This window comes from Mesoplodon bidens, assembly GCF_964165515.1.
Source record: "Mesoplodon bidens genome assembly, chromosome: 4".
Classification (NCBI taxonomy): domain Eukaryota; kingdom Metazoa; phylum Chordata; class Mammalia; order Artiodactyla; family Ziphiidae; genus Mesoplodon; species Mesoplodon bidens.
The window spans coordinates 14,973,347-15,000,124 of record NC_138160.1 but is presented as its reverse complement, the minus strand read 5'-3'; the positions used below and the strand labels follow the sequence as shown (position 1 = coordinate 15,000,124).

The window sequence follows — 26,778 nt, the reverse complement described above, 5'->3', positions numbered from 1 at the left end:
TCCACCGGACAGGGCGGTTTCGTTAGAGGGGGAGCTCGCTCCCTCCCGTGTGTTTACACACGCCCTCCATCTGAGTTGGTGGGAGGGGCTCTGCTAGGTTTGCTCCTCAAACCCTGCCCAGGGGTACTGGAGGTCCTGGGCTTGGAGTCGGGGACCCTGAAGAATTGACAGCCATCAAAGGATATTCATTTTCATCCCAAGTTTACTCTTGGTTTGGAATGTTCCAGAAACACAGTCTGGGGAATTTCGAGGACTGGGGTCCATGAGGCAGCTACCAGTCCTCTCTCATGCCTTGTGCACGGATGCACAGGCATCTCTCTCTCTCTCTCTCTGTATTTCTGTCTCCACTTCTGTTTTCTCTTTTTGACTGGACCCATAGGAAAGAACCAGAAAGGGTTTTCCGACCTGGATGACACAACCAGTCTTGGGCCTTGAGGTGGCACTGCCAGTCACAATCCAGCTGGACAGTGGCCATTGGCATGTGGACGCAGAGTGGGCCTTCCTGAGTCAGAATACTGGTGCCCAGATATTTGCTGTGCTTTCTCCTGCGCCTCAGGTTTGGAGGTGGAGTTTCCAGGCGTCGTGGCTCCCCGTGTACTGGAGTGATGACCTGCGTCCCCCGCCCTGTGCCAGCGACTAGGAGGACATCCAGTGGACCTACACACACCCTTTCTATTTTTACTCAAGTTTTGAAAACATTTCCCGCCCTGTGTTGGTCAGGCAGCCACACCAAGTAGGACTGTAATCTCCAGCTTTGACTGACCTGTTCCTGGTGTTGCCTTTTGGAGGGACGGACGCCCACGTGTGTCATCACTGTTCTGCCCGCTGAATGTATCTGTGGAAACTGTGACGACAAGAGTCCACATCCCGTTCTGGGTGTTATGTGGGTTTGGGGGAACATTTTGGCATCAAATAAGAAACGTAGGTGATGTTCTTCCTGGGACAGCTACTGGATATGGTGTCCCTGAGAGTAAGGGAATGTTTGTATGGGGAGGCTGCTTGCCCATGTCTTAGGGAGCTGTGTTCATAAACGGGGTGACCCTGGGTCAGCCCTGCTGACCCGCACGGCTTTGGTACACTGATAAAGGACACTTGATCTTGGCCTTCCGATAAGTGGCCCTCCCAGGATGGCAGAATTACTAACTCAGTGCTCAGTCTTGATGTTTTGGACATTTCAAACAAATTAGATAGCTGCTTCTCTGCGTTGTGTGTTTGTTTGGATCTTTAGTGGGTGAGTGTATAACTTACTGTCCAATCCTAACTATGCCAGACAAGGTGTCAAGCAGGATACTGTGGTCTCTCTGATCTGAAGTCACCTGTTTGTTCTAATCCACACAGTTTCTTATAGTTTGTCCAGCTATTTCAGCCTTGGTCTCTTTGGCAGCCTGAGAGAATGTCTCATTTTCTAGCAGGGAGTTTAGGAGAGACAGGATGGTCCTCAGCTCTGCGGGGCTGACCGGGCCAGCTGCAGGCTCGTGCACCTTGATGTAGAAGTGGACCTTGTGGTGGTCAGTTCAGTCCAGACACTTGGCTCAAGGGGTGTAGAAGCCTCAGTCCTAGTTCTGGAACATCATGGCCTCAGACTGGGAGGGAGAGGGTCTGGGCTGTGTGAATCTTGTTGCCAAGCCTAGGATCTTGACAGAGAATGGTCATTCCAGGAGGCCCATATCTATGAGCCCGTGATCTTGGACAATGTGTATTAGAGTGTGATCGGGGTTCATTCACCTGGAAAGGGATTGGCTGGAGCTGGGGAGGCACAGCCCTGGCCGGGCTTCCCATGAAGAGGGGGAGGGTAGGGTAGGGATGGGCTGGACCAGGCCAACCCACAAGGCAGAGCCAAGGTGGGGGGGCACGTGGAAGCAGCGGGGCTGAAGTCCAGTTGCTTGCATCCTTGGGTTTTCACAGTGAAGGAGCTGGAGGCACAAGAAGATCATCGACAGCTGTGGCAACGCTGCCAGTCTTGGAACTGCACAGTGGCTGAATTCCTTTTGGGGGACCCTGGACAGGGTCAGATGCATTGGAATGGGGTCTTGAACGGAATGTGGATGTGAGCTGATGAGTGGGTGACCACAACTGAATGGGCATTTAAAAGGCAGGAGGGGCTTCCCTGGTGGCGCAGTGGTTGAGAGTCCGCCTGCCGATGCAGGGGACGCGGGTTCGTGCCCCGGTCCGGGAAGATCCCACATGCCGTGGAGCGGCTGGGCCCGTGATCCATGGCCGCTGAGCCTGCGCGTCCGGAGCCTGTGCCCCGCAATGGGAGAGGCCACACAGTGAGAGGCCCGCATACCGCAAAAAAAAAAAAAAAAAAAAGAAAAGGGGAAAGGAGGGAGGGATAAATTAAGAGTATGGGATTAGGGGCTTCCCTGGTGGCGCAGTGGTTAAGAGTCCGCCTGCCGATGCAGGGGACGTGGGTTTGTGCCCCAGTCTGGGAAGATCCCACATGCCGCGGGGCGGCTGGGCCTGTGAGCCATGGCCGCTGAGCCTGCGCATCTGGAGCCTGTGCTCCGCAACGGGAGAGGCCACAGCAGTGAGAGGCCCGCGCACCGCCAAAAAAAAAAAAAAAAAAAAAAAAAAAAAGAGTATGGGATTAACAGGTACAAACTACTATACACAAGACAGATAAGCAACAAGGATTTACTGTATAACACAGGGAACTATATTCAGTATCTTTTAATAACCTATAGTGGAAAATAATCTGAAAAAAATATATGTAACTGAATCATTTTGCTGTACACCTGAAATGAACACCTGAAACTCACAATGTTGTAAGTCAATTATGCTTCAACAAAAATTGAGAGGAAGATGTGAAAATATCCAGCAAATGGTAAATCCTCATTACTCCTCAGCTTCTTTCTTTCTCAGGCATGCCCGTAATGGTTCATTGAATTCATTACTGTATGTCTGGCCCCCCACCCCCTACCCAAGAGCTAGTCTTCTTAGAAACCTCTTTAACCCCTGCCGCTGTGTCTTGTACCCAGTGTATGCATTTATTTATTTATGAAGGAAGAGGCCCCAAGTTCAGCTTGGATTTGGATCAGTTGTGAGGTATTGCTTCTAGGTTTACGGTTCACGGACTCAGAGAATGTTTGGATGGGAAATGCCTGGGGAGATCATTGCAGCTCAGTGTTTGCAAACCTAGCTATTAACGCGTAGATTCCTGTGCCTCACCCCAAGGATTCATCTCTCCCAGGTCCAGAATGGAGCCCAGGAATCTGTGTTTTGAAAAATGTCCTGAGTAATGTGATGGCCAGTCAGTTTGGGGAAGGACTTATCTAGCCAGTGTCCACTTTACAGATGAAAATACTGAGGCATAGAGAGGAGGATGGAGGTGTTTCTCACCAGCTGTGTGATTGGGGCCAAAACTCAAACTCTGCAGGTGCCACTGGGCAGACACACAGTGTATATATCATTGCCGTTTGCATACAAACCCATGTAAACCAACCGGGCTGCCATGACAACAGCTGCTTGACCTCGTATTTATTTCTTTTCCCCCCTCTGTGCATCTGGGTTTCACTGTCCCTTTTCTGCACACGGCCACCCCGCCTTCGTCCCTCTTCTCCTCCTGTGCTCCACTGCAATGCGTGACTTTGATCAGATCTCTTCTTTCTTTTTCTAGCTCTGTTCTGTGACGGAATCTTGGAGTTAGTATTTAACTTACTGGTAACTCAGCCGAAAGGGGCAGCAGAGGTTGACTCACCCAACCCTGCTTGGAAGTCGGCTTCTACTGAGCTGCGGTGACCACCTGGGACAGGTGTGAGGCAAGGCGGATGGGCAGACATTATACACTAAGTGGCGCTAAAGAGCCCACCGCATGGCCCGGTGCTCCTGACTTGATTTGCCTGTGGCTTTTCTCTTAATTCCGTTGCAGAGCGGGGGTAAAGCAAGCCTGATTTCACATTGCCTTGACCTCAGATGGACTTGGTTCCACTCCAGCTGCGCCCTTGCCCCTCCCACTTTCCGGGCTCAAGAACGCAAACTCCCCGCTGCTCCCCACCACTGTCTTGTGGTTTGTCCACCATGCTTTGCTGAGCTGGGCACGTTCCCTGAATTCACTGGATTATCGCCACTGATTTCTACTGGAGCCAGCCTGACTCGGACCCTTTCTGGTTGCTGCAGTCTGACGCCTCCCTTGCAAAATTTCTCACCTCCCTCTGTAAAGAAGCTCGCCTCTTTATGTTTCTTCATGCTTCTCACCTCTCTTGCTTCTAATTCACTTCTCTGGTCATCACAGCTAAAGAAGTACTTATATGGTGAAAAAAAAGAAACGCTTCCGAGTTTAACTTAGTCTCTGGTTTGCAATGAATCGAGTCATTATCTTGCTCCATTGCATGATTACTCTCTTCTTTCTCAATTATTTAAAATCGTATATTTTGTTGATTCCTAAGAAATATATCCCCCTTCTCCTTGACATACCTTCATGTTTAAAGAGGTATAAACAGGTATAGTGGTGTATAGTTCAGTTTCACATCGCATCTTCAGACAGTATTTTTGCAGGATCTGGATAAAAGACCAGGAAAAATTGAAGCCAACTTCAGTGAAGATTCAGAATTTTGCAATATTAAGGAAGATGGCTGCCAGTATGCACTTGAGAAGATGACAGAATTATTTTCCAGAAAAATGTGATCTGAACTTTGAACAGTGTTGGATAAATCATATGAGATCCTTCATTTTATAATTAGAGCCACCATAATATTAAATAAAGCCAGTGTACACGAAGGACTCTGTCTAGGCAAAGTCTGTGGTTCTATATATTTCAGTAAAGGAGAACTAAACCTCCTTTTTAGATCTCTCTTTTGAAAGAGCTACAAAGCAAACACTACAGATCAATTCCTGCATGGGAACTATGGAGGGTTCTAGTGCTTTTGTCCATAGACTTCCTTTCTCTGAAGACAAAAATGTGTATTTTAGCTGTTGACAGGCTTCATTTCATGGTACAAAGTGGGTTATGCTTTACCCAGAAATGAGGGTTAGGTTTTTACCCATGGGATTAGCTAAATAGCCCATGGGATGTCCTTTTCATCCCTCACCAGAGAAGTTGCTCTGTTTGTTTTTGTGAACTATCCCTTTCTTTGCTTTTACAAGAAATTTATCCTGTCGAGACATTTAAGTTGGCCTTGCAAAACTTACCATGAAGTAGTGGAAGATTTAGTCAGGCTTTCCTTGTGCGTCAAATAGATACACAACTAGTCGAAAAGAAGTTGTTTAGAGATTTGTAGTTCGCTTTCATCTCCTTCTCCATCCTATAAATTGTCCATATAGCCCATCCCGGGGCTTCCTTCCTCCAGTCCCAAGCCCCCCCCCCACACCTGGCATCCTGAAACCAGTAAAGGGACCAGGAACAGCTGTGGCCTTGAATGATGCGGGCACAGAAAGCTGAGACGATGGGTGACCTGAGTGTGATTTAGTTCCCAGCCTGTCGTTTTCCTTGTTGAGCATCTTCGTGGAGTGGGTGTCTAGCTCTCCTGTCCGTGGCTTATGGGCAGCGAATGCAGACTGGTTTGATGTTAGTCAAAGCCCGTAATTTTTTAAAATTAATTTATTTTATTTTATTTATTGATTGTTTTTGGCTGCATTGGGTCTTTGTTGCTGCGCACGGGCTTTTCTCTAGCTGCGGTGAGCAGGGGCTACTCTTCGTTGTGGTGCACGGGCTTGTTGCGGTGGCTTCTCTTGTTGCGGAGCGTGGGCTTCTCGTTGCGGTGGCTTCTCTTGTTGTGGAGCACGGGCTCTAGGCGCACGGGCTTCAGGAGTTGTGGCACGCGGGCTCTAGAGCACAGGCTCAGCAGTTGTGGCGCACGGACCTAGGTGCTCCACGGCACGTGGGATCCTCCTGGACCAGGGCTTGAACCCGTGTCCCCTGCATTGGCAGGCAGACTCCCAACCACTGCGCCACAAGGGAAGCCCCCAAAACCCATAATTTGTTAGGAAACTTTTCTGCTTAAAATCACAGCCCATTCCAAAATGGACATCATTTGGGCGTTCCCCAGTCTCCTCTATTTTTTTTTCTTTTACAATTAGTAGAGGGTTTACCCTTACAGTTGTTTAGATTTTCTCTGGATCCCTACCTGTTTTCCTTATATCCTCCCTTGGCTCTGAGCATACAGTTGGGTCTTATTTCTTAGCTGGTCCAGGTAGCAGAGTAGAGACTAGTGGCATAAACCATCCCAACAATACCAAGTGGGTTCTGGCTATTGGTGACTTGCAAACTAGATGAAAATTCAAAATGATGTAACTGAACCAGAGAACGAGAGAAGAAAGTGTAGAAGAAAGAAAAAACAGGAAGAAAAAAGCAAATAGACAAATGTATCCAATATAAAAATGAATCAGAAATGACGCTATACAAGCATGGCTAGAAATCATCCGTGGACTGTAATTATCACAAGGTAAACATGAGTCAGCTGGGTAACGTGGTTTTTTTTTTTTTTTTTTTTTTTTTGCCTGCACTGGGTCTTTGTTGCTGCGTGCAGGCTTTCTCTAGTTGTGGCGAGCAGGGGCTACTCTTCGTTGCCGTGTGCGGGCTTCTCATTGCAGTGGCTTCTCTTGTGGATCACGGGCTCTAGGCGAGCAAGCTTCAGTAGTTGCAGCACGTGGGCTCAGTAGTTGTGGCGCATGGACTTAGTTGCTCCACGGCATGTGGGATCTTCCCGGACCAGGGATCGAACCCATGTCCCCTGCATTGGCAGATGGATTCTTAACCACTGTGCCACCGGGGAAGTCCCAATGTGGTATTTTTTAAAGCAGTCATCCCACTGGGATATAGAATTGGACACAACTTGCTAAAAGAAAGTACACATAGCGAGTTGCAGAACTTTACCTTCCCAACAGCAGCTAAACCATACAGTATGTATTTATAGGACAAATGGGTATTCTTATATACATATGGTTTTATATGTGTATGAAACTTGTATATAATTTTATATATTTATATATAACATATAATTGTCATATGTAATGTTTACCTGCCATGATATGTATGTGTATATTATAGTTGTCCTACATAATGTTTACCTGCCTTGGTTTCCGAAGTCTTGATTACCCCTTGTCAGATAAATGTTATCTTACATCAGCTAAAAAAGTACATGTAACTGTCTTAGTAAACAGAAATGGTATTTTAATTTAAAATGGTATTTTAATTTAATTGGTTATAAAAAGCCCATCCAGCTGCAGAAAGATATTTGCAAAAACTGGAAGCTTGGGAGTTCACAGTGCTTCTTAATGTTCTCCCTTCCAGGATCTGTTGATGCAGTCACAGGTCCCTAGTCTAATTTGGAGAAAGGCAAGTGTCCATGGCCTTTTTATTGAACTAAAAGTGATTTTAAGGAGAAAAAAAGCCTTTATAGGGCTGGCTAAATGGACATGTGAGCTCTGCAGTCGCACAGAGCCTGGTGCTCAGAAGGCCTGCACTTGGGGATTAATGCTCTGAGGCCGCCATCGTGTAATTCTTAGTACTTCCATCGTTGAATATGTTTTGTCAGTGAAGCTCAACAGGACGATGACGCACATGCTGGGAGCGTGGGGCCTCAGCTCCCGTGTGAGGCCTCCTCCCCGGGATGGGGTTCGGGCCGCCTCCACCCAGCCACTGGGCACCAGCCCTGCCCACCCTCCCCATCTCCACCCCACCCTGCATGACTGCCCTGGTTCCAATGCCCAGGGCGGTGGCCAGGTTGCATCGGTAGGGGGAGGCTTGTGTTCCACTGTGACCGCCCACCCCTTGCTGGGACCTGAGCACAGGTGTGAGAAGGGTCCTCCTCAGGCACAGATCACCATCTTCACCCCGGCCAGCAGCGCCTTGGTGAGCAGAGTGACGAGTGGGCAGGGGCCTCGCCCACCCCCACCCCCCGCCCCGATCCAGGTCCCAAACACGCCCTAGAGTCGAGGCTGCAATATTGTGAGGGAACTCCTGTTTGTTGTGGGTTGGGCCTGCAGTCTGGTGGGGAGGGGAGGTTGACTTCTGCATCCCCAGTGAGGTCTCTGCATTTTCACCTTGCACCGGACCTGGAAAATTACATCACCCCCCTGAGTGAGAACGATGCCTGTCCACAGCCACCCGTCTTCAAAGTCTGTACTTTATCATTCTGCTTCCCATGACCTCATGGGCATCGTGCAATGGGACCCCAACCCGTCTCTGAATAATCGTTCTGCAGCATTCAGGAATCCTCTGGCCACCTGTGTGCAGCCACTTTTGCTTCAAAATTCCCCCTGTGGGTGAGGGGGTCACCACGTGTTTCTGTGAATTCTGTGAATGGCAGATCGGCAAGGTCACCCCGGGGCTTGGATCAGGCTGTGCCGTGGGATGTGCATGGGCAGGTCCTAATGGTGTTTGGTCCTTCTCCTGAGAGCTCTTCTATGCCTCAGCATAATTCTCAGCGTCAGCCAAGCAGGTCAGCACTCACAGGCACTCAGAGATTAGGAATGCAGCAGGTTTCAACAAGGTGTTTGAGAAAATCTCTTATTATGGCTTTATGGGCAGGATGGAGTAACATGGATGGAATGTAGCGGCAAACTGGATGGCCTGTCACATTCATAAAGTGCTGATTAATAAACTAGATCACTGTGGGAGTCCCAGGGCTCCAGTACCGATCGGTCTCCATCCACCTCCAGCAGTGTGGACGAGGACAGATGACACGCAGATCTCAAATGTGTGGGTGTCATGATGCCAGACAGGAGAACAAATGGGACTGATGGCACCATTAAGGGCTGTGGGTTTGAATGACGGACCATGTCAAACAAGAACCAATGTAATAGGACATACTGAGATTCAAAAGTTGCATCAGAAAAATGGAATCCTTGAGGGTTTTAGCTGCCTGTAAATTCAAAATAAGCCAGTATGCTGATAGAGCTGTTAAAAAAAAAAAAAAAAAAAGGCTGCGCCCAAATGAGTTAATCAGTTGAAAACCTAATGACCGCACAAAATCCTGCACACACATTTTTAGAGCAGTTTTATTTATTTATAATTGCCCAAAATTGGAAGCAGCCAAGATGTCCATCACGAGGTGAATGGATAAACGGTGGTACATCATATGACAGGATATTATTTGATAATAAAAAGAAATGAGCTATCAAACCGTGAAAAGACAGAGGAACTTAAGTAAATACTTAGTGAAAGGAGCCAGTCTGAAAAGGCTACATACTGTATGATTCCAACTAAATGACATTCTGGAAAAGACAAACTAGTAGATACAGTAAAATGATCAGTGGTCACCAGAGTTTATAGGCAGGGAGGGAAGCATGAATTTGTGGAGCACAGGGATTTTTAGGGCAGTGAAAATACTCTGTATGATACTATAATGATGGATACGTGACATTATGCATTTGTCAAAACCCGTAGAATGTATGACACAAAGAGTGAGTCCTACTGTGATCTATGGACTTGGTTAATAACATATCAACATTGGTTCATCAGTTATAACAAATGCACGATGTTATAACACGGAAGCAAGATGTTAGTACTAGGAGACACTGTAGGGGGATGGGAGGATGGGGGAGGAGATATATGGGAAGTCTTTGTACAATCTACTCAATTTTTCTGTAAACCTAAAACTGCTCTAAAAAATACAGCCTATTGGGCTTCCCTGGTGGCGCAGTGGTTGAGAGTCCGCCTGCTGATTCAGGGGACGCGGGTTCGTGCCCCGGTCTGGGAAGATCCCACATGGCGCGGAACGGCTGGGCCCGTGAGCCATGGCCGCTGAGCCTGCGCATCCGGAGCCTGTGCTCCGCAACGGGAGAGGCCACAACAGTGAGAGGCCCGCGTACCGCAAAAAAAAAAAAAAAAAAAAAAAAAAACAGCCTATTAATTAAAAAAAAACTGTATAAATAGAGCTATGGAGTCCAGAACAAATGGATTTAAGGCCCCTCCTGGTGCCCCCCACTCTGTAGGGACCAGATGCCAGTGGGAGCATTTGGTCTGAAAGGAGTCACACCTGGAGCCTGGCCAGAGGAGGGATGGGACGCCTGGGGAAGAGGTGAAGGGACCAGGGATGTGTGTCCTAAAGAGGTGTGAACATAATCCTCGCTTTCTAAGTCTTGGTGGTAGTGGCTGGTGTCTTCGAGGAGCGCTCCTGGCATCTCTTCAGTCAGTTCATCCCACCCTGAGCAGGCATACTCTTGAAAATTGGTGACAGCCCTTCCAGCTATTTTCCTGTGATAACAGGAGGTGGAAGAGGCAGGCGCTTGTGTCTGGGAGGTATTTAGCAGAGTGGCGAGAGAGTTGGCTTAGAGCCAAGCTGTCTGGATTCCTGGATCCTGGCCCCGCCTCCCCTGATCTTGGGGCCTTGGGCAAGTTTCTGAACCCCTCCCTGCTCATCTGCAAAGTGGAGTACCTTCCTCATGGGATTGTTGTAAGGATGAAATGAGGGAATACATTAAATGATGTCTAGAACCGTGCTCGCACTCACTAGACATCGGCGGTTTTGCTCACTGCGTTGTGGTCTGGAGGGCAGAACTAGACGCCGCCGGGCCAAGGGAAGCCGGCGTTAGGGGCACCTTCTCACTCTTCTGTTTTAGCCTCTCGCACTCTTGCTGTTCTCTGTGCTTACCCTGTTCCCGACCTGGAAGGCCTTTGGCGCCTTCCACCTGGCAAAGTCTGACTGTTCCAGGGAGGCAAAGCTTAAACACCCACCTTCTCTCGAGAGCTCACTCTGCCTTCCTTATGCAGCTCTCGGCCCTCTTTCCTGCTCCCACTCCCTTTTGGAAAGTATTGATACTTGGGTTAAACATAGTTGTTTACTTGTCTGCTTCCCGGCTTCACAGGGTTTTAGTCATCAGTGTGTCCCTACCGCTAGCCCAGTGTCTGTTAATCACTGGTTATGGAATGAAAAGGGAATTTCCCCTTCCCCCAGTAATAAAAGGATACAGTAGGCAACTGGATGCCGAAGACGTGCTGAGCTCCCCGATATGAGATGTATTTCAGTAGAGATGGGTGATTCTCACTGAGGGAATCATGGGTTGGATGAAAGTATCGTCTTTCTCTGAGTGGTGCCACAGAACACCAGCCTCAGAATTGCTTACGGCCCACAGACAGGGATTTTTTTTTTTTGATGTCCTATGAGACAGTTTTCATATAAAAAAAAAGATTGGTTTGAAACAATTCTGTTCAACTACCTTTTTTTTTTTTTTTTTGCGGTACGCGGGCCTCTCACTGTTGTGGCCTCTCCCGTTGCGGAGCACAGGCTCCGGACGCGCAGGCTCAGTGGCCATGGCTCATAGGTCCAGCTGCTCCGTGGCATGTGGGATCTTCCCGGACCGGGGCACGAACCCATGTCCCCTGCATCGGCAGGCAGACTCTCAACCACTGCGCCACCAGGGAAGCCCTGTTCAACTACCTTTTAAAAAATAAATTTTGATTAAGTAAGGTTGAAACCCTTGTTTTTCTTTGAGCTTTCAATGTTAGCTAATATAACTTACTATTTTGTTTATAAATCGATCAAACTTGAACAAGCATTTTCAAGAGGGTCTTTGGTGAATGACTGGTTTTATTAAAAAGTTTCACTGTACTCCTTTCAACACTTTAAACTGCATTTGTAAATTTTATATTTTCCCTGTCCCTTTAAAGTACTTCATTATCAAAGGTTACTAAGATTATTCTAAGAGACTCAGGAACCAACCTGATTACGCTTCCACCAGCCAAGATGGGCCACTTGATGGTCAGTAGGGATGAGACTGCAGGGGGCTGGAGCACATCATTCACAATAACACTAAAAAAAAAAGTAATGACCCAAACCAACTTTGTTGCCTCTAGGGGATACTAAGGAACTGTCTCATTATCTTGAAGGCTGGTAAATAAAGAGAAAGAATCAAGCATTGATCCTGCCTTTCCCATGAGATGCGTCTCTTCCGGTCAGTTGATGAAGGGAAGTTTCTCTTTATAGATGTGACCCAGCTAATATGCGTAGCAAGAATGAAGGGCTCCTACCCCTGGGTAGTCCCTAAGGAATTAATGCCAGGCAGTCATCATGAATGGCTGCTAATGTCACAAAAATAGAGACACCAGACAGTATGTGCCTCCTGATGGGAACACACACCTCCACCTATCATGTAGCTCTATAGGAAAAAAAATTGAACCTAAATCTGGTCAAGACTCTAGATGCAACTGCCAACTTTTACAGTCTGCAGAAGAGGTAAAGGAAAATGTTAAACTAAACCACAAGGGTACAAGGAGTGATTCTCAGACTCTGGAAAACTTTATTGGACAAAATGAGTCTGTTTCTTCCACAGAAATTTTAAGCAAAAGAAATAAATAAATAAAAAGAGAGAGAGAGAGAGAGAGAGAGAGATGGGGGCAGGCAGGAGACCTATAAATTACAGGAAACTTAAAACTCACATCTATCCGTTTCAATGTATGACTTTTTCAGATTCTGTTTCAGTCTTTTACTCTGTGTGTGTGTGTGTTTGTATATGTCACGTGTGTACACATGTGTAAAAGATGACTGGGCAAATGTGAATGCTGACAGGTATCTGATGACACTAAGAAATTAAAGCAATTTTATTAGGTGTGATAGTGGTATTGTTGTTAGGTTAAAAAGTGCTTTTTTGTTTTTGAAGATAAATGACAACACTTACAAGTTAAATTATATGATGCTTGATATTTGCTTCAAATAATTTGGGTGTGTATGTGGTGAGGGGAGCTTGGTGGGTGGGAATATAGAAAAAACAAGATTGGCCATGAATGGAGAATTGTTGAGGCTGGGTTTATTATACTTTGGTCTCTCTTTTTGTATATATTCGAAAGTTACCAAAATAGAAGTTTTTTAAAAAATGACTTTGTCTAACAACCAAGATCTCCCAATATTAGGCAGTTCCTGTAAAATAAATAAACTCATAGGTGTTCCTAAGATCTTTATTTCAAATCACAACTCTAAATTATACTACATATTTTAAATTGGAACCATGAGACGAATTATCGTAGGCAGTAAAAATAATTAAAATACCAAATACGTGCAGGTTTTTCTAAGTACAAATTATTACTATTAGGACTTAGTTTCTCAAACATGTCTATGCTTAATTCTTGGGCTACAAAGATGCTCATCTACCAAGGAGACATGCAGTCCCATACAGGTATGGCATTTCCATCCCAAGTAGTTGTTGGGTTTGCTTTCTCATCTGGCTGAGGATTCTTAATGACCAATGAGACCCTTGGGCAAGATGCCAACTATACCCTGGCCCAGGGAACACGGGGGGGTGGGCATGCCCAGTGCTCTTGGGAGTTGCTATGGCAACGTCCTCTAAATGAGAGCTTCCGGCAGCCAGGGCGGTGGGTCAAAGTCCTGTCATTCCCTAATTTTTCTATTCCTGGAAGATTGTAATTTCCACTAAAAGAATAACTAATGACCTTCATTGCTTCAGTTGGTTTTGCGTTTCTCTGGTTTTTAAAAGATACTTAAATGGCTTCCTGGCTAGCTCAAAAGACCTTTAAACTTGTGGGAACTTTCTCTCCTAGGGTTTTGCCTGACTCTGCAAAGAAGCCCATTCTAATGAAACATACTAATCTAATAGTTGCAGATTCCCTCCGATGCCATGTGAGTCACACTGTGAGTTATAACTCGCTTGTGGAGTCACTTTAGTGAGCCAGAGTCGGCATTTAAAAATATAATGGAATTGGAGGAAAGTATCAGAAGGCATCACACATTGTAAGGATAAATATTATTTTTGAAACTTTGGTTTCATTTGTATGTATTTAGAGATAAATGAATTTCTTATGGTGGATCACTATCAAAACTTTTGAAAACTGCCACTTCAGTGTGAGGTGGGGAAAACAGAGAGACTGGCACACAGACAAGCACGATAATTAATCATAAACTGACAGCCAGGAGGTAAGCCAAAAAGAAAATAAATACCAAAAAAACAACTCCGGTTAAAACAAACATAAGAGCTCAAAAATAGAGCAAGTGTTAGACCCATAGTGGAAGAACCAGTTATTGTTACTGAAGATGTGGATGTTGGCATTGTGGGTTGTCTTTTAGGTCTGCTTCTTACTCTGCATATATTGTTCACCATTTATTCCTTTTTGGTAGCACAGTGCCTGGCACAGTGTAGGCCCTCATACATCAATGTTTATTGAATGTAAACACTAGTAATTAGACCACCTGTTTCAGAGGATCTGGTGGGGGAGGACCCTGGGGTCTGGGAATCTGTATTTTAACAAGCTTTCCAGGCAGCCAACCTGCTGGCAGTTGCAGACCAATATTAAAGAAGCACTGACCTATTCTACCCACTCTGGCCCAGGTCACACACATAGGTAACATTAGAACCAGACATGGAAATTGGGTTGTCCGCATGCTGGGAGAGGTCTTACCCACAACTTCACCAGCATCTCACGTTGACCACTTCTCACCAAGCACATTGCATAACCTTCTAGTAGACGTCCTGGCCTCCCTGCTTCCTCTCTACTCCACCTCATCCTCTCTGCTGCCCCCAGGCATTTCCCTAAACCACTCATCATTTCATTTACCTACCCTATACCGTTGGCTTTCTCTCTGTTGTCAGTAGTGACGGCTAAACTCCTTACATATCCTTCAGGGCTTGCCGTAGTCTGCCCCCAGCCTCGCACCTCAATTTCTTCTCTCTGCCAGTCTCCCAACTGTCTTGTTGTTTATCCCTCTGCTTCCGCAGGGGCCATCCCAGACCACTTGCATGCCCCAGGCACACCTCACCCTTGCCTGACTCTTATCTTCCGCTCATGTTGTATCCTCCAATTGGAACAGCTTCTGTTTTCCTCTGAATTGCATCCATCCTCCCAGACCAAGTTCAATGCCACTTTTTATAAATCTTCCCTGATTTGGAGCTAATCATTTCTCCTCCTTTGCTTCTCTTTGCTCTTTGCTCACGTCTTGCTGTAGCACCAAGACTCATTGCCTTGGACTTGGTTAGTGCAGCCTGTGTTCATCTCTCTGATGAGGAAGTAAGTTCCTAGAAGGCAGTATTCATGTGTTCTTTGCTTCTTTATACATCCCACACTGCCTTACAACTAGTATTAAATGACATTTCTGTTAAATTGATTTTTCTAAGTTATGATTACACCAAAGTCAATATTAATTGGTAGCTTAACCAACTAATTTATGTAGAATGGGCTTCAGCCTCTATATGAAGGCTCAAAGCTCCCTGTGACTTCCTTGCCATTCCATTCCTTTATAAACCCAATCAAAAACAAAACAAAACAAAAAGTACTGTAGGGTTTGTGTGCTGTTCATGATAAAGAAGTCTTTGTTTCCCTCTGGAGACGAGGTGGGCAGATAGACAAAAGGGCAGTGATCTTAGAAAGGGCTAGCAAATTGGATCCCTAATAACTGCTATTTTTAAGAGATTGGTGGGGTGGGGGGTAGGAGTTAAAGAAGTGGATGTGGCATAAGAGAAAACCGTAAGACAGAGGACAGCAAGTAAAGGGCATCTACTCTAGCTTCTCTTGTGCGTGAAAAAACCCTACTGCTCTGCCTTTTTAATTTTAGCCCATCATAATTCTGCTGCAGGTCAGTTCTATTCCATCTGTTAGCAGAGTGATATTTGGGCCATACCCAAAATAGCAAATCTTCTGCCCAGATTGGAGGTTAGAGCAGAAAGCCTGGCACAAAAGTACACATGGCTCCAGTGCTTTTATTTCCCTGACTTTGATGCCTATTAAGTAACTTTCATGTGGTCACGTTGAGGGTGCTTTTGACAAGTGAAGTCATTATTGAATGTATTTTTTTGCTTCTGTGGCAGAAAGTAAACCTAATTTTTAAAACAAGGTACAGTCCTCAAGTTGAAATAATGATTTGTCTGTTTTTGCTGTGATAGGTTCCTTGCACTGACTCCATGGAGAGTGTATCACCTGATTTCTGTCATGATCCTTGGACGTGTTATTATGCAAATAATAAAGGATATGGTTTTGTCTGGAACAAGAGGTAAGAAAACTCAGTATTCATTTTTATGGTATTTAATTTTCTAGACCCTGAAGGTCTGACCTTTGTATAGGCAGATTAACTGAGCGGTCTTTGAAATGGAGCAAAATAACAGATTATATAGGCACTGACTATTCTATTTTGAATGTTAAATATTATTTTTAAATTTATTAAACTTATTTACTACTTATTATTTATTTAACTGATGTTGTCCATAGTCATAGCTACTGCTGCTGGGCAAAAGGTTTGTGTGTGTTGGTTTCTCCTTTGGCTCTAAGTGCCGTTATTTTAAATACCATTTTGGTATTCAAGTAGGCTGCAGTGAGGATAACAGTTAAATATTTATTACATCCCACATGATGAAACTGGGCCATTGGAAAATGGACTAGTTTATATAAGTTTTTTCTCTGCCTCTGTGGAGAAAAACAATAAGTTCAGGGCTTAGAAACAAGTAATGGTTAAATTCATTTTTAAAAATGAATTGAAAAATAAATTCATTTTAAACACCAAATTTTTCAAAAAATTCAAGTGAGAACTTGAATTATTAAAAAAAAATGTGCTTAAGGTTTTCTGAGTAATTTAACTAGATCATAAATCTGAGTCAAGCTTTTCCGTCCTTGGAGGAGCTTCTTTCTACCAGGGTTTGAGCTAGTTTTTGTAGATAGACAAGAATCTCTGCTTGGAATAATTGAGCCCCATGAACTTAAGTGAAATAAGATTGATTTGATCAAAAACAGCTAAGAGGGGGTTACAGTGAAGCAGTTGATTCCACTAAATGTAACCCCAGATGAAGGGATAATTTTGGTAGGGGTCCATATAGGTGGATGCACAGAAGAACTGTCCAGGGTCCTAGCCCTGGCGGGGATACTGAAGCTGCTTGTGGGAGGCACCCTTTCCTCCCTAGCACTGACCCTGGGACCAGGGATATTAGGTTGTTACGGATGTACCATCATCTGTTATGGATGTACCATCATAGTGTTCTATGGTGCGCTTTAAATCTGGTTTATATTTTAAGTCTTTATGGTTCTTAAACTAACTCATGTGTAAGCCATTTAGAAAGATTGTTTTACACGGGTGTGTTTCAAGGTTTGAAGGTGATTCCTTCATTCACTGTTCTGGGAAGGTGACAGGTGGGTTTTGCCCAGATATTGCTTTTCTTGAATCTGTAGATTTAGTTTATATTCTTGTACACATTCTTCCTTCTCTCCCTCTCCTCCTCCCACCCACCTCTCTTCTGTTTCAGAGAACAGACACCTAACTCTCTGCCTTCTAACCCTAACAGGCACCTGGCCTGCTACTTTCTATTTACTCCAGATGTATTCATTCTGCCTAGAGGTGGGACATCTCCGAGCTGTAGGGCTTTGTGCTGGGGTTGGTGAGATCAACGCATGGCGATACCTATGTTTCTGCCTTGATTCATAACTGATAAGAGGAGAACCTGTTTCTCTCAAATAGACTTGGTAACATTTTCACCCTCTAGGAGCTCCCTCCGAGGAATCTTAGAAGAAATAGCCACTTAACCTATTTTACCTGCAGTCATTCTAGCTCAGTAGGGCAAGGGACCTCACAAAGCAAGCTGAGCATCTCGATGTCTTCAGTGGTGTACAAATTTGGTCCCAGTCTGGGCACAAGTTATAAGGAAGGGAAAAATGGCGGGGGGGATGGCAAGGATGAAGTGGAAAGACGTCGTGACTGTCCTTCTCTCACTCTCACGAGGACCATTCCCTGCGTTGCCTCACCAGCTTGATGTTCTTGCAGGCGTGCAACTTTCATATTAAGTTGCAGGAAAGCTCTCCACTACAAAGATTCAGTCCTTTAAAAAATTAGGGTGGTAGGGTGGGAAGCATACCAGTCTTCTAGAGCTAGTTGGCTCCATTTCTCAGCTGTGGAGAGGCCCCGTCAAAGACCGTATTGGTTTCCTATGGCTGCGGTGACCAATTACCACAAGCTTGGTGCCTCAATACAGCAGAAATGTCTTCTTTTACAGTCCATAGTCAGTACCACTGGGCCAAAATCAAGGTGTGGGCAGGGCCGTGCTCCCAGATTCCTTGAGCATCCAGCTTCTGCCAGTTCCTGGTATCCTTGGCTTGTAGGGCATCTCTCCAGTCTGTGCCTTTGTGGTCCCATCACCTCCTTCTCTGCCTGTGTCAAATCTCCCTCTGCCTTCCTCTTACAAGGACACTTGTGATTCCATTTGGGCCTCACCTGGATAATCCAGGACGGTGTCCCCATTTCATAGCCCATAACTTCGTCACGTTTGGTAAATCCCATTTTCCGTATAAAGTAACGTGTTGCAGGTTTCGGGAATTAAGACCCGATACCTTTGGGGGCCATTATTCAGCCTCCTACATAATCCGAACCTCTTTATCCTGTGAAATGGCAAATCCTCCTGATACCACAGGGTTGTCTAAGGGTCAGACAAGAGCGTGAAACAGAAGCACCTCAGTCAGTAACAGGCCCCTCTCTCCAGCTCCGACCTGCGGCCGGAGCAGCACGGGTCTGTTCACCCGTCAGTCGGCCCGTGTTGAGCGCCTTCCTCTCACCAGTGCCTCTCTGCCCGAGTCCACCTCTCACGCTCCAGCCCGTAGGGTGGGCATTTGTCACAGGCCAGTCTTTCTGTCCGGGTTTTCAATGGGGGACATTGCTCTGAATACAGTGTTTCTACTGCATGAGGAAAAAAGGAGAAGCAGGACTCCTGGCTGTGGTCTCCCAGCGCTCCCGGTCTGTGGCCGAAGCATCATGGGTGCCAATGTCGTCCTCTGCAGTCGAGTCTTTTAGGACAAAGGCCCATTGAGCCCCATGCGTGGTCGGCAGAGCCTGGCTTTGCAGGCCCTTCAACCCAGGGCCCTGCAGTGATGACCTGATCTCTGGGAGGCGCAGAATCAGCTTCAAGTTGGATCCAGATGCGGGGATGGTAGCTCCATGGCTTCATCCAGAACTGCCAGGCTCTCACAAGCTACCCTGGCCCTATGGCAGGAGCAGTGAGGAAAGGACCCCCAGGTCATCTGGCCCCTCACCTCTCCACCAGCTTCCCCGCTTCCCACAGCATTTTTGGCTGAAGGGATTAAGATTCTCTTGTTAAGATTTAATTGTACCCCTCCCCTCCCTCCATCATATCTTTAATACCATCTTAGGTACTTAATACGAAATAGGTGAGCAGAAGTGTGGCGATACCTTCTTGGGACTTACTCGTTGCGAAACCCAGGGACCCCGTGTCTCTGGTTTCTGAGTCACCGGTGTGGACGCCCTCGGCCGTGATGGATTTCTCTCTCACGGTCTCGCTGTTGTGTGCTTGACTGTGTGCTCCCCAGAATTAACCCCTTCCTCTGGGCTCTGGGGATGCTTCTGCGGTGTGGGAAACTCCTCCCGCGGCCTTCAGTTTTTCTCGACCACCTTCTCCTTCTCTCTCTTTGCCAAAGAACCAGTAATTTCCGCACCCCGCTGTCTGTGAGATGCTCTTCAGTGACTGCACTGGGCAGTGGAGGAGGGCTCAGCAGGTTCCTGCACGCCACCTGTGGAGGCATCGCCAACCACTGTCCCTTTATGCCTTTCCTCCTGCCAAATCTACACCATCCATTTGATGCCACCTTCTGGTCGCGGTTGAACGTGGACCAACCTGCATTCGTGGCCTATGAACTGTAGGCCTTTGTGCCCACGCCACGCTCTGTCATTCCCGCTTGTGCCCTGATGGCTCGTGTGAAGCCCGGCTTCGGTCCCCGAGACCATCCCTGTGCCTTTGACCTTAGCCTTCGCAAGTTCTGTCTCCAGCCCCTGCAAGGCTGGCAGTCAGTCCTCGGTGCTTCCTCCCGTCCGGCCCCACCCCCCGGCCCCTCACTCCCATTGCACTTGCTCCGTGACTCCAGTTCAAGCGCGCCCCTGCTCAGCCTCTTACACCCCACCGTCCTCAGCCCTGTGCTGCCCGGCCCTGGTCTACGTTCAGCGATTGCGGTGCTGCTCTCCTCACAGTTCTGACGTCCTCGCTCCCTTAGCCAGCAACTGTACTCATTTTTCCAATGCTTTTGTTATAATTAACATGATATTATTCAGATTTCAGGTGTCCCACATAGTGCCTCAATATTTTATACATTGTGAAATGATCACTGCAGAAAGACCAGTTACCATCTGTCACCATACAGAGTTGTTACAATATTATTAATTAGATGCTGTATGTGTGCATTACATCCTCATGACGTATTTATTTTATAGCTGGGAGTTTGTCCCTCTTAATCCCCTTCACCTGTTTTGGTCTATCTCCCCACCCCCTCCCCTCTGGCAACTATCAGTTTGTTCTCTGTATCTATGAGTCTGTTTCTATTTTGTTTCTTCACTTGTTTTTTTAGATTCCACATATAAGTGAAATCATACAGTATTTGTTTTTCTCTGTCTGACTTATTTCACTTAGCATAATACCCTCAGGTCCATCCGTGTTGCCACAAATGACAAGATTTCATTCTTTTTTATGGCCAAATAGTATTTCATTGTAATATATGTATACACTACATCTTCTTTGTTTGTTCATCTAGATAGAAAGCAAAACCAGATCCATGGCACAATTCTAATAATCTGATAAAAGGATGCAAGCAGTTTGGAGAAACTTTTTCCTGCGGCTGAATTTTAAGAAGAATTTATCACATGCATCTTTACTAGGGGACACTGAAGAACAAAAGGGGCAACATCTTTGGCTTTTGTTCGAAGGAAAAAGCAGAAACCACCTCTTGGCCATTTCTTTTCTTGAACTTCATTAAAGCTGGTAGCGAGGAGTATAGTGTCAAGGCATAGTCCAGTGAAGAAAGTCATTGGAGAATTAAGAAAGCAAATGAGATCTAGGGGTGTGTGTGTGTGTGTGTATATAAATGTTGATTTCATTTGAGCATAGGTATAGGCTCAAAACACCTAAAGAATGAACAGATAAAAATCTCCTTTCTCAAATGGCGGTTGTTTCAGTTCTCCTTTGTCAGTACCATTTCAGAGTTCCCCTTGAATACCACCCCTGATATTGCTGCTTTCTTGACCAGCCACATTTTCTCTCCACCCTGAACTCCCATGGCTTATGTTTCTTGTAGAGTTCCTACACCGCCTACCTCGGTTCAGATTTGCTTGAGTGCGGGTTCGGTCTGCCCCATTGGACAGTACAGTCCCCGAGGCAGGACCATGTGCTACACGGTGCTCCATCTTCCGTGGTACCTATCCAGGTGTTTTGCATATAGTAGAATCTCAATGGATATTTGTGGACAACTTGCCTGAATGAGTTATGGTAGCAGAAGTATACGCTGTATGAACTGATCGTTTCTAGAGTTTTAAGATCTAAGCAGTCCATTTTAAATAGCTCAGAATATTTCTAAGTTGAGAAATGCCTCAAGAGGAAAATACCTCCATTAACCTTTCACATTTACTTCTCCTATTGCAGGTGCACAGTTGTGGAGAAGCTTCAGTGAAAGGTAGGGAACCTTCTTTTCATGTTATGGCTAATGGAGGGCAGGTGGGAGAGGTGACCGGGCCGCCAAGATGCATCTCTGAAACCATAGTTTAGTGACAGGATTGATCATAGTAATCTACAAGAGTGGGAACATAAAGAAAAATACAGTCGAAGTGAGGCCGAGGATAAAATCAGGACTCGTTCTAGGAAATGGTTCACGTCTTGCTGTAATATTGGGCCATGTGCACACGTGAGAGTCATAATGTGTGAAGATAGGTGGGGGAGATGGGGGTGTTTTCATTGGGGATTTCCTCTCAGACCTCATTTTGGGGCCTGAGCAGCGTGCGGTAGTGGGGGAAGACCAGGGCAACCCCATGTCCCGGAACTCTGCAGGAACATTCCCGAAGGCTAACCAGGCCGTCGGTTCAGAGAACTCTGGGGTAAGGAGACGAGGAAGAGGGGTGAGAGGCTTGTAGGTGGGAGGGTGCAGCGAACATCCACAGGACTCTGGGTTCCTTGTGCAGCCACAAGCAAATGAGCCCCCTTTTCATTTGCCATCCTCCATCCTGAAGTAAAGGCTCTCTTCTCACATGGAAGAGAAAAGAGGTGGGGCAGGTGATGAGAGGATCAGAATTCACATCACCAACTGTGCATATGAGAAGTGGAAAAGTGAAGAAAATGTAAGGGTCAGTATTCCAGTAAAATGAATTTTTGTAGTTATTTATTTGTTTCAATTCTGCTTTAAGAATACCCTTGTAGGACTGAAAGAGGGATGGTTCGGTGCTCGACTTACATCAAAGTGGGCAACGTGCAGTGAAGGCTCACAAAGGAAACAAAGTAATGCCTTTAAAAATCCATGAAAAAAACCATAACCTGGTATATAATGTACTCTTTTTTTAAATAAATTTATTTATTTTGTTTATTTATTTTTGGCTGCGTTGGGTCTTCGCTGCTGTGCGCGGGCTTTCTCTAGTTGCGGCGAGCGGGGGCTACTCTTCGTTCCGGTGCGCAGGCTTCTCATTGTGGTGGCTTCTCTTGTTGCAGAGCACGGGCTCTAGGCATGTGGGCTTCAGCAGTTGTGGCACGCGGGCTCAACAGTTGTGGTGCACGGGCTTAGTTGCTCCGGGGCATGTGGGATCTTCCCGGACCAGGGCTCGAACCCGTGTCCCCTGCATTGGTAGGCGGATTCTTTACTACTGTGCCACCAGGGAAACCCCTATAATGTACTCTTAGAAGGTGTGCTCGTGAAAATAATGCTTACTTCAGGTGTAAAGGCTAATTTTATGACGAGTTTACTTCTGAGTGCTTGTTCCTTCATTTTGGAGCCCAGATTTTCATGGGCAGAATGTAAACTTGCCAAAAACTCAGCAGAGGGAGATATTAGCTATAAGAAGGGAAACCTGATCCTCCAGACACAGACCCACCCCTGGCCTGACAGTCCAGGTCCTGGCTTCTGTCCTGCCCCTGCAGACACACTGGGCCTCCTTGGATAAGTGTCTTAAGCTTTCTCTGCAGGTGTTTCCCCATTTGTCAGGTGAAGAAATTGAGCGTGCTCCCTAATTCTGGTTGGAGGAAGAAGATCTGACCAAGTGAGTTAGTGTAATTTCAAAGAAATTTTAGGGCTTCCCTGGTGGTGCAGTGGTTGAGAGTCTGCCTGCCGATGCAGGGGACACGGGTTCATGCCCCAGTCCGGGAAGATCCCACATGCCGCGGAGCGGCTAGGCCCGTGAGCCATGGCCGCTGAGCCTGCGCGTCTGGAGCCTGTGCTCCGCAACGGGAGAAGCCACAACAGTGAGAGGCCTGCGTACCACAAAAGAAAAAAAAAAAAATTTAAAAGCTCTTCAAAGCAATACTCTTTCAGATTTACTGATATTCAGTTTGACCCGCCAAGGGCTTTGCTGAAGCCCTTGCTGTCCACAGCCCTTCTGAAGTAGTTATAAGTTGCCTGGGAGAATTCCCAGTGTGCACTTCCTCTTAACATAGAAATTATTGGAATGTTTGATAAGGATCTGGAAGAAATATTAGCTATTAGTGAGCACAGCAGGACCAAGGCTCTCACTTTGCCAGTGTTGGGTTTGGTCAGGGAGCGAGTAGCTCCTTATAATGCGGCTTTTTAAAGATGTATAATATTCCACTTGTTTGGGGAGCTGCCTCTGTACCCCCAGAGAAGCCATGATCATGGAAATAATAGCCTTTTTTTAGGGAGGGTCTCATTTACTTCAGGATCACCCCGATGGATGTTCAGATGCAGCTCTTTTTTTTTTTTTTTTTTTTTTTTTTTTTGCGTTACACGGGCCTCTCAGTGTTGTGGCCTTTCCCGGTGTGGAGCACAGCCTCCGGACGCGCAGGCCCAGCGGCCATGGCTCACGCATCCAGCCGCTCTGCGGCATGTGGGATCTTCCCGGACCAGGGCACGAACCCGTGTCCCCTGCATCGGCAGGTGGACTCTCAACCACTGCGCCACCAGTGAAGCCCAGATGCAGCTCATTTTCCATCCTGGTCCCAACCCTGCAGCTAGTGATCTTGCCAAGTTCACTTATCTCTTGGCCTCAGTTTTCTTATCTGCTGAGTGAAGAGGTGAGAGAGAATCATCTTGAATATCTCTTCCAGCCCTAAGAAGTCTATGATGTGATTTGAGGGGGATTAGTGTTCCTTTCATATTGTTATCCATTTACCTTTTTGTTTGGCCAGTGCCTCTTTCAAAGTGATTTAGTTCACACTAGAAAGGATACTTCCCAAAATTTCTTCACTGCACTTTCCATTGTGTAATTTCGTTCTGATTTGTTGTTCACGCTGGAGATGTGAAATTGAAATATGTTTTCCTCTAGTTTCTTTGACGATGATTTGGTTTGTTATTTACAGTGACTCTTGGCATCTGGTACTTGCTAGTGCCGTGTTTTTAACATTGAACAATTCAAAACCACCTTATTTGAAGAATAAAATACAGTGCTGGATAGGAGGATCTTTGCAGGCAGGAGGAGGTGCTGTTTTGCTCCTGTGAGGCAGGTGGGATTAGGATCTTTCCCCTTACAAGGTCTGAGGTGCTTAGCTCAGAAATCTCGCCCTCATTTGGCGGGAGTTAGAAATCAACATTTCTAAATCCTAAAAATGATACAGCATGATCTCAACTACAGTACCTTGCTAAGTGGGTAAACCCTAGGCATACAGCAAAAGAAGTAACATCAGTGCAAACACTTTCCACCTTAGGAAACTAGATGTTTCTTCTTTTCTAATATACGGAAATTCTCCTTAATTACTGGTGGGAATGCAAAACGGTACAGCCACTTTAGAAGCCAGTTTGGTGGTTTCTTACAAAACCAAATATGTTCTTATCATACAGTCAGGCAGTCATACCCTTTGGTATTTACTCAAAGGAATGAAAACTTGGGTCTACACAAAAAGCAGCACACAGATGTTTATAGCAGCTGTGTTCATAACGCCAAAACTTGGAAGCCACCAAGAGGTCCTTCAGTAAGTGAATGGGTAAATAAACTGTGGTCCATCCAGACAATAGAATATTAATCAGCACTAAAAAGAAATGAGCTCTCGGGCTTCCCTGATGGCGCAGTGGTTGAGGGTCCACCTGCCGATGCAGGGGACACGGGTTCCTGCCCCGGCCCGGGAAGATCCCACATGCCGTGGAGCGGCTGGGCCCGTGAGCCATGGGCGCTGAGCCTGCGCGTCCGGAGCCTGTGCTCCACAACAGGAGAGGCCACAACAGTGAGAGGCCCGCGTACAGCAAAAAAAAAAAAAAAAAAAAGAAATGAGCTATCAAGCCATGAAAAGACATGGAGAAACCTTAATCATATTACTAAGCAAAAGAAGCCAATCTGGAAAGGCTACATACCCTATGGTTCTAACTGTAAGACATTCTGGAAAAGGCACAATTACGGAAACTGTAACAAGATCAGTGGCTGCCAGGGGCTCGCGAGGATGGGAGGCATGAATAGGCCGAGAACAGAGGATTTTTAGAGCAGTGAAAATAGTCTGTATGTTACTCTCATGGTAGATACAGGTCATTACACTTTTGTCCAGACCCATAGAATGTACAACGCCAAGTGTGACCCCTAATGTAAACTCTGGCTTTGGGGTGATTATGACGTGTCAGTGTAGGTTCATCAGTTGTAACAAATGCAGCACCCTGGTGGGGAACACTGATGAGGGAGGAGGCTGTGTGTGTCTGGGGGCAGAGGGTATATGAGAAATCTCTGTGCCCTCTGTTTGATTTTGCTGGGAACCTAAAAGTGCTTTAAAATAATAGAATCTATTTTTTAAAAGTTAAAAAGGGAAAAAAAGAGATCAGCATTTCTCCCCCTCTCCCCCCTCCCCACCCCCCATTACAGCCTGCACAGCTGGGATTCCCAGGTCTGTCAGCCAGGCTTAATTGTCCCTCTTCCCAGCATCGCGTTAGTGGTTTGCTCTCAGGCTCAGAATGAACCAGGCCTTTTCTCTGTAGGGCTTGTTTAAGGGCCATGAAATTCACTGTTCAAAAGGTGGATGAAATCATGGACCACTCTGCCTTCATTATGCTGTTGTAGAGCTTTTCCACTAAAAAGGAGCTCCTTGAAAAGGGAACTCTGTGCACTGTTGGCAGGAATGTCCATTGGTGCAGCCACTATGGAAAACAGTATAGAGGTTGCTCAAAAAACTAAAAATAAAACATTCAGACGGTCCAGTAATTCCACTCCTGGGTCTGGATCCAAAGGGAATGAAATCACTGTCCTGAAGAGATGTCTGCACACACCTCCCCCATGTTCCCTGCAGCACTGTTCACGATAGCCAAGACATGGAAACAACTCAGCATCCACCAGTGGATGAACTGATAAAGAAAATTGGTATATATACACAATGGAATGTTACTCGGCCATTAAAAAAGAAGGAAATTCTACAACATGGATGAACCTGGAAGGCGTATGTTAAGTGAAATAAGTCAGACAGAGAAGGACAAATACTGTGTGATCTCCCTTTTATGTGAAATCTAAAAAAGTTGCTCATAAAGAAACAGCAGATTGGTAGGTGCCAGGGCTGGGGGTGCAAGTGAGGAGGTGTTGGTCAAAGGGCACAAACCTCCAGTTATAAGATGAATGGATTCTGGGAAACTCATGTGCAGCATAGTGACTCTAGCTAACAATACCATATTGTGTGATTTAAAGTTGCTAAGACAGTAGATCTGAAATGTTCTCACCCCCACAATGACAAAATGGTAATGATGTGAGGTGAAGGAAGTGTAAACTATCCACTGTGGTAATCAGTTCACAATATGTACATCTATCGGGTCATCATACTGTGCACCTCAAACTTACACAAGGTTATATGTCAATTATATCTCAGTAAAACTGGAAAGGAAAGTAATTTTTTCCTTCCTATAATCCTAATGGCTTATTTCACAGACTCTGGGAAAAGTTGCTTTTGTCAGCTCAGCTTAAAGCATTTCCTCCAAAATTTAGCACGAAGATGGTGATGTCTATGTACAAGAAGGGTATTCACAAGTGT

General features: G+C 46.0%; 1 protein-coding gene across 1 annotated transcript in view; it reads left to right on the top strand.

Moving 5' to 3' along the window:
* RETREG1 (reticulophagy regulator 1) overlaps positions 1–26,778 on the top strand; it is a 123,946-nt gene that overhangs the window by 13,729 nt on the left and 83,439 nt on the right. Inside the window, exons 2-3 of the mRNA XM_081233524.1 lie at positions 15,766–15,872; positions 21,277–21,307. Of these exons, the coding sequence (XP_081089650.1) occupies positions 15,766–15,872; positions 21,277–21,307 (138 nt within the window). The remainder of the gene's footprint in view (positions 1–15,765; positions 15,873–21,276; positions 21,308–26,778) is intronic.